Here is a 7,997-nt window from a genome sequence, read left to right on the forward strand (position 1 = left end):
CTGCAAGATTCCATTTATATTAAACTCAATAACAGGCAAAACTAAAATATGATGACAAAAATCAAAAGAGAAGCTGCCTTTGAAGAGGGAATAACAAGAGAGGAACATGCGAGAACTCCCTGGGGCGATGGAAATATTTTATATCTTGATTTTGATACTGATTACATGGGTGTAAACATTTGTCAAAATTAATCAAGAGGCACACTTAAGATCTGTGTAAGTTACTGTGTATAATCATCAATTACCCAAAAGGAAATTGGGTTCATTCTATTTTTTTTAAATGAACTATTTTCTAATTTGACCTCTGACCAGGCCTGCCTTTCACCAAAAGATATTTTCTTTTTCTTTTTTCCCCAGCCCTCCTGACAGGATCCAGAAAGAAAAGACATGTACACCTGAGAATTCCATTAGGCCAAATAGTGACTGTCCAAACCAGATCTGAGGTCTCCACAGAAAGGTGAGAGCAGGCAGGCCAAACAAGCAACCCAGGTCACACCAACCCTACTGCACCTCCTAGAATGTCGACCCCAGCCTTACACCAACCAAAGCCAAGGGTGCTGCCAGAGTTCAAAAGAATCAGGGATGCCTGGGTGGCTCAGTGGTTGAGTGTCTGCCTTCAGCCCAGGTCCTGATCCTGAGGTCCCGGGATCAAGTCCAACGTCGGGCAACCTGCATGGAGCTTGTTTCTCCCTCTGCTTGTGTCTCTGCCTCTTTCTGTGTCTCTCATGAATAAATAAATAATATCTTCAAAAAATAAAAGAATCAACAAGGATACCTACTACCCTCTCTGCCCTTTGCCTCTGGAGAATGTCATTAGCCAATGACACTAAGACCGTTTCCATCTGCAACTCAATGCTGAAAGTAATTTCGAAGGGCAGAGGCAAGCATAGGGCATAAGGACTGCCTTTACTTACAGGAATCTCAACATACAGTCATTGTAATTTGGATTTCTTGTCTATTACAAACCCAGATTTTTAATAAACTAGTCCCCATTCCCATCGTGCCCCAAGAGTCAAGATTTTCTCTCTTTCCTAATATGAAACTGCCATTTTCAGGAGCAGTAGAAAATACTGCTTTAGAGAAAAAAATAAATGGCCCTCCAATTCAAGGAGAAAATAGACCTGCAGGCTGGCATGGTGGTCATAATGATCACTATATACTATTGCACGTTCTTTAGGAAATTAATGCATTTACCCAGATATCCACATCCCTAATGAGTGGTTCATCAAGATACGGCATTCACCAAAGTGACAAGACTGCCACAGTAAAAAAACTGTCAAAAATCTGATTCAAGTGAGTTTGTAGAACCAGTATATCACAAACAGATAAGCTATCTTTCAAGTTGATAAGGACCAAGATGAATCGCGTTTCCCAGTACAATGAACCTTAAGTCCACTCCTCAGCCTGTGCTGAGAAATCCTGAGGCTAATGTGTCTTCTAGAGAGGCAAACAGAAATTGGTGACCACAGACAATGATTTACGCAGACGTTTATCTTCCTTACTAAATGCTAAAAGCATGCGTGTTAAGCTTGACCAGGAAAGAGTCAAGTGGGATCCCCTCCACCAGCAGGATTTTAATTCATGGGTTTTTTTCTCCTTGGATCGTTTAATCGTGGCAATTATTTTCTATTCCTTTCAAATTTCTCAACTCCAAAAATATAAGCCATAATGAACCAGACACTAGAAAGCCTTTTTATTGGATATATTTGAAGAGCTGCAACACATTCTGGTTGTTCTGTGTTGATTGTAATTCCCAGAATGAGGAGTTGATTTGAACATAAAACAGCACAGCTGCAGAGACCTGGAATGTTAACAGCTTCATCTCCCTACTCACTGCCTCACAACTCAGCCCCCCAGCTTACCACCCAAACTGTGACCCCCAATCTGTCCCCTGTTCTGATCCTGTTCTCAAGGCCACCATACATTTCACTGCCCTAGGCATGGGCCTCAACCCTTTCCCCTTCACCCACAGCTCACTTTCTGCTTCTCACCCTGTCCCCAACCCCAAGTCCATTCCCTCCTCCAACCTCACCCACATCTCCACCCCAAGGATGCACCCTAAACGCCCTGAATGGGTTGAACTGTACCCAAAAGAGACTTCAAGGAAGGAACACTCAGGAAGGAAGAAGATACAGCAACCCTAACCCATGTCCCAACGTGCTCCTCCTTCTCACTTCAGCCTCTGTCAATAAAGAAGCTGCACACCACTAGAAATCATAATGAAGAGGACTTGGGGGGGGCACTGTGCACTCCTCTCCTACACCTATCCCCACAAACAGACTAACACTTCTGATTCGAGATCACCTTGGCCACACACTCTCACCAAGGCAGTGACCACTATCCTCAGCATAGAATAAAACATGGGGTTTATGACACTCCGTAAAACCACTGGTCCATGATGATTTATTCACAAGGTGAAAAAACAAGTCCCTACATGAGTAATAGGTAGATTATGATTGTTAGTTTTTAGTGAGAAGTCACCAACGTCATGATTTCTTGTGGGTAAAATACCTCTAAACACCTGCTTTGCCTGGCCCAAATCTGAGAGAGACACTCGACAGAAGCTATTACAGTAATCCACCAAGACCAAGATGATCTTTGGGAATGGCATTCGTGGTTCAATACTGGATATGCTGGCTGTGTGACCACAATGCCCTGTCCTTAGGTATGGTTAGAGAGACTGTTGGAAATGGACAGGAAGGGAGCAGAAAATGAGCCATACCCACAAATGCACGCTGGCACCACAATCTATTACAGCAACAGCTGTGCAAGTGGCTGGCTTCTTGGGCTATGCGTGGAATTGTCATCCATCACCGGCAGCCAGCATAAGCCCAGCCTGACGCTGTTACAGACCGTCTCACCAAGAGAAGCCACAGCCTACATTACACGGCCTCAAAACTTGCCTGGTTGAGATGGCTCTCCCTAGGCACAAGGTTGAAAACACATACTCAACTTCAAACAGGTAGCTACAAGCCAAATGGTAATTCCAAAAAACGAGAATTGGCTAGCGCTTTTACTCAATCCAGGGATGGTTTGGTTTTATCTGTCAGCAGGCTACACGTTTTCTGAATGCCACATAACAGAGTTGCGGTAAACCAGACACAGCCTTAACCAAGTGCTTTACCAACAGAGAACTGCCGAGAAGATTTTATGTGACAAGGTAGAGAAGAGTGAGTCAAAGCTAAGGGACTATCTACTTGAACAAACAAATGTTATGCTTTCTTCTTCCCTGAAATGGAAATAGGTCCTCCTGTTCAGAAGCTGAGTGCAGCTAACTATACACATACCTGCCAAATTAAAAGTTTATACAAAGCCTAAAGAAATGCACAAAAGGTGATTTGCTACACAAGAAGCCATTTTCATAGTTTCAAACAAAATCAAGATTCCCATCCCACCTCACCCCCCAAGGGGACAGACTATCTCATCTGGCTACGTTACTGAAAAGATTATAAAGGATCACTGCCCATCACTTCATGAGTTGAAGAAAATGTCATTTAAATACAACTGGCAATTGATGTGTATGAAAGCCATATTTCGTTCAGCAGCACAAAATAACTTAGTGATTCCTTACTATCTGTGCTTTAAGAACTCTAGAAACACTATACTGTATTATAATCTTCTAGGCTGTGGGCATGAACCCCAGATGATGGGGTGGGAGGCTGAATTTAAATGAACAGGAGGCTCTGAAAGCAGATTATGAAATTCATTCAAATACTTGACTTGATTCAACCATTTGTCACACTGTTGTTCAAAATCATATATGTGTATATTCAAAGTATCTATTAAACGTTCAATTCTATATCCTGCCATGATGCAAAGAGTGTGCTCATGAGTCCCTTAAACTCAAAAAAATATTAAAAATGATCCAATTGTAGGAAATGTGTAAATAACCAAACCTCTTCATGATATATGGTCAGGAAACTTTATTGGTTAAAATAGAAATAGACCTGGTATCTTTCATCTCTAACATAAAAAGTAGTCTTTAAAATTTGGTCACATAAGGCTTTGAACATACTTGAAAGGAGGAAAAGCTAACTATCACACATTGACTATTTTCAAAATGCTCTAAATTCAACAACCAACAGAGGCAGAAATGGGACTCCCGCTCTCAGCAGCCATAAGATTCCCATCTCCTGGGGAAAGTAAACTCCCTTCTTAAAAGTTGTCTTATAAAATTACTTTAAGTTCTTCTAATTACAACCATAATTCCAAATGCTAATTACATAATTCCTACAGAGAGGTATTCCGTTTCAAATGTGGTGAGTCAACATGATAAAATATTATGACATACGCCTAGTAAAAATTATCACTACCTAGTTACAGAAACCTGTCCTAATGTTTCCAGACTTGTTACTCCATTCTGGACAATTGCAAATTATATTCCTAAAACAGCAACTCACTTCCCATGAATGAATTCGGATTCAGGGTCCTCCCAAAGGTAACCTAAAATAAACGTTAGGTAACCACCTGCTGGAAATCGGGAACTAAAATCCCAGAAACAAATCTCAAGTACTCCCAGATTCAGAAGGGAATCACTGGCCTAGAACAATTTGGCGCTACAATCTTCCACTGCAGTTACCTCTCCAGGCCCTCACGGCAGAACAAAACCTTTCAGCAAATCTGAAGGCATTTTCTATTAAACCTATGAATGCCTGTTTAAGACAAACTACAATTAGGAAAGCTCTGGAAATGCACACCCAGAGTTCTACTTTCTAAGTGACTGTTTCAATTAATCTGCGCACCTCAGCCAGCAGCTGGGAGTGGGTGGGGAGGAGCCTTGAGCCAGGCCAGTAGCAACACTGATCCTCAGGACCACAGATCTATACCCCCCCCCCAACTTGCCCGCCTTTCCTCAACGCTTTGCCTAATTGGAAGAGATCCACTCCATTTAGAAACAAGGATAAAGGCCCTGAGCTGAAGACTTTGACAACTTTCAGCGGGGGAGGGCTGGTGCTGCCCTAGAATCTCCCGGGGAAGGGAAGCTCTCAGATGGGGAGAGGCGAGAAGGAGATGAGAAAAAGGAATAGGGACAGGAGTGGGAGGCAAGGGGGCCCCAGAGTGCAGGGAGGAATGAAGGGCTCCGTCAACGAAAGCCGGGGCTCCCTCTGTGCAGCCCCACTTGGGCGGGCGGCGTGGACTCGGCGTGGGTCGCTGCGGTTCAGCGCGCCTGGGCCCTCGAGCCGGCCCAGCCCACTCGAGCGTCTGCTCTGTGGCCGCCCGACGCTCGCCTCTAAGGCACCTGCCGGTTCCCAACTGCTCTAACCACACCCCTCTCTGCGCCTCTCCCTGCACCCGGGTCTCCAAGGATGCGGTCTCCAGTTTGCATTCCGGTCTCCAGTTTGCATTCCGGAGCGACGCCGGGTCCTTAGCAAGGCAAAGGCCAGTGCCGGCGGGGGTCAGAAGGAACCCCCCCCTTCCTTCTTCTGAGTTCTCCCCGGGTGTGAGCCCTACTCTGCTGCGCCTCCCCAACCCGCCGGTGGGAGGCCCCAGGCTGAGATGCACACTCCGGGGGACTGGCGGCTGGCGCCCCGGGCCAGGCGGCTGAACCCCAGAGAGGGGAGGGAGAGGACTCTCCTCCCTCCCTACGGAGGCCCGCTCCCGCTGGGCACTAGTGGCAAGGGGACAACAGCCTTTGTTCTCCCGGGGCTTGGCGAGGCTGCGCTGCCGAGGCGCGGCGCGGGCGGCGCCGGGGCACCGGGATTGCTCACTTTTGCACGCGGCGTGTCGAAGGTTGCAAGCTCCTGCCTTCTGGGGAGGGGGTAGAGAGTTGGGGGAGTAGGGGGTGTGAGGGGAAAAGGAGCGTGGGGGGAGGGGTTTGGCGTCTCGGCCAGGCTCTTTGTTTGCATTGGGGGCGGGGAGAGGGGTTTGAAGGTGGATTGGAGCTTGGGTTTCTGAGAGTGGGGCAGATTCCTGAGTATGTCACCATGTTGCACCCGCGCAGCACACATATGCACACTCGCGCACACGCACACACATGCACTCGCACAGATAGGCGGCCGGCCGGTAGCAGGCAGCGCTGTTCCCGGCGCTCGGGGCTGCAGCAGCTCGGGTCGCCCGCAGCGCCACCACGGTGCGTCCAGAGGGGGAGTGGAAGAGGCTGGAGGCACTCGCGGGGCGACAATTCCACGAGGAAGGAGGGAAAGTGGTGCAACCCCAGCCCCCCCCCCCAGCGGCCAGCCCCCCCTCCCTTCTCGTCCGGGGTCGCAGAGGTCACGGGCATCTTAGGCTCCAGCAGGAAGGCAGGGAGCCGCCGAAGGGCGGCGCGCACGCGAGGGGGCGAGGGAAACCAAGGGAAGGGAAGCCGGCGGACTGGGCGGGCGGGCTTACCCTTAGAAGCATCTTTCTCCTCTTTGGGCTTGGTCACCTTTCCACTCATAGATCCCAGCTTGCTTGACAAGGGTCGCCCAGGAGACGGAAGTCCTCGCCGAGCGGGCCGGACTTCGGAGAGTGCTTAGGGCGGCAAGTCGCGATCGCGAGCTCCCCTCCGTGTGGCTCGGGGCGGAATCCGCTTTTCCCCACCGCTGCCGCCGCCGCCGCTGCCTACGAGAGAGTGGGGAGGAAAGGAGAGGGGTGAAGGAGGAGCCGCCGCCGCCGCCGCCGCCGCCGCGAGCCCGAGCGGCCGGCCACGGGAGGAGGCGCTCGCCTTGCTCCAGAAGTGAAGAGACAAAGCGGCGCGGCGCTCCCTCCGCGCCCCGCGCCCGCCGCTCCGGCCCGCCCGCCCGCTCGCCCAGGGCCGCGCTCGCAACCCCCGGGGCCGCCGAGAGGTGCGGCCGGCGCTCCGGGCTCCGCCGCCGGCCTCCCCGGGCTCCGCGCGGGCCGCTCTCCGGGCCGGCGCGGGCCGCGCGGGGAATCGCCTGGGTGGGCTGCCCGCGCGCCGGCGGGCTCCTTGCCCCCGCCTCTCTCAATCCGCCGCGGGCCGCCAACTCAATCAAAATAAAAACCCGAGGAAGGTTGAAAAAAAAAATCAAAACAAAGACGAAAATATTCACTTAAAAATAACGAGCCTCCCCGAAAGGGAAATGTTTGAACATGTGATGAGCAACGTGTGAGCCTGTTACACCGCAGAGCCGCGCAGCTCCTCGCCCGCGGAGAATCGAGAGGGGAGGGTCGCCTCTTTCTTTCTGTTTAATCAATTTTCAGGTTGCTGTGCTTTTGCCAAAAGGGGGGCCCGAGTGGCTCGCGAGCAGAGGAGTGGGAACCGAGGGCCCTTACCTGCTCTCTCCCTACACCCACACCCCCTCGGAGCTCGCCCGCTCCCTCGCTCGCGCTCTCCTCCCCGACAACTCTCCGGTCCCAGAGAGCCGCGATCCAGCCCGCGGCGCGTTCTATATAAACGGCAAGGTGTGGGCACGCGGGGGGCGGGGGCGACGAGGGCGGGGCCCACTCCGAGCCGCCCGCCGCCTGTAGTAAAAGGAGAGCTCGGCAGGGGCGCGCCGACGTCAGCCGCCGGTTGGCAGAGCCCCGGCGAGCCCAGCGGAGGGCGGGCGAGCGTGGCGGCCGGGCGTCCCCGGCCCCTCCTGGGCGGGCAGGGCCCGCGGGCGCCGCTGCAACGGGCTCGCGCCGTCCGCCGCCGGGATCGAAGCCCGTCGCGCCCCCAGCCCCCACCCCGCCCCTCAGCCCCGCTGCTCCCGGCACCAGCGGTCCCCGCAGCGCTGCCCGGGCCCGCGCGAGCCGTCACCTACACTTTGGGGACTCCGCTGTTGGCAACTGCCTGCAGCGAGCGGCGGAATCTCAGTCCGGGAAGTCGGCGACTCGTCGCCTCCGGCCAGCTGCCCAAGTTGAGACAGCCAGGCTCCCCGGGCAGGGAGGAGGGCGCGCTGGGATCCGGGTGTCACTAGGGCAGAGAGTGAAACTGGCCGCGGCGGCTGCCGCCTCCCACCCCCACCCCCACCCCCTCACGCAGGCCCCTCCTTCCAGGGCTGATCGCTCTGGTTGGCACGCTGCGCGCGAAGAGTGCCCACCATCCAGGACAGCCAACCCCAAGCAAAGGGAGTGAG

At 52.4% G+C, this 7,997-nt stretch overlaps 1 protein-coding gene across 2 annotated transcripts in view; it reads right to left on the reverse strand.

Annotated features, from left to right (window-relative positions):
* The window catches only part of FGF13 (fibroblast growth factor 13), a 485,264-nt gene extending 477,476 nt beyond the window's left edge, over positions 1 to 7,788 (reverse strand). The window contains exons 1-2 of one of the 2 annotated variants that reach the window (XM_055337308.1): positions 7,683 to 7,788; positions 6,328 to 6,540 (exon numbers count right to left, since the gene is read on the reverse strand). In XM_055337308.1, coding sequence (XP_055193283.1) covers positions 6,328 to 6,376 — 49 coding nt within the window. In that variant the 5' untranslated portion in view covers positions 6,377 to 6,540; positions 7,683 to 7,788. Of the gene's footprint in view, positions 1 to 6,327; positions 6,541 to 7,212; positions 7,291 to 7,682 lie in introns of those variants that run through there. The other variant, XM_055337309.1, reaches the window with a different exon arrangement.
* Positions 7,789 to 7,997: the final 209 nt, after the last annotated feature.

Source organism: Nyctereutes procyonoides, unplaced genomic scaffold (genome assembly GCF_905146905.1).
Source record: "Nyctereutes procyonoides isolate TBG_1078 unplaced genomic scaffold, NYPRO_anot_genome, whole genome shotgun sequence".
Lineage (NCBI taxonomy): Eukaryota > Metazoa > Chordata > Mammalia > Carnivora > Canidae > Nyctereutes > Nyctereutes procyonoides.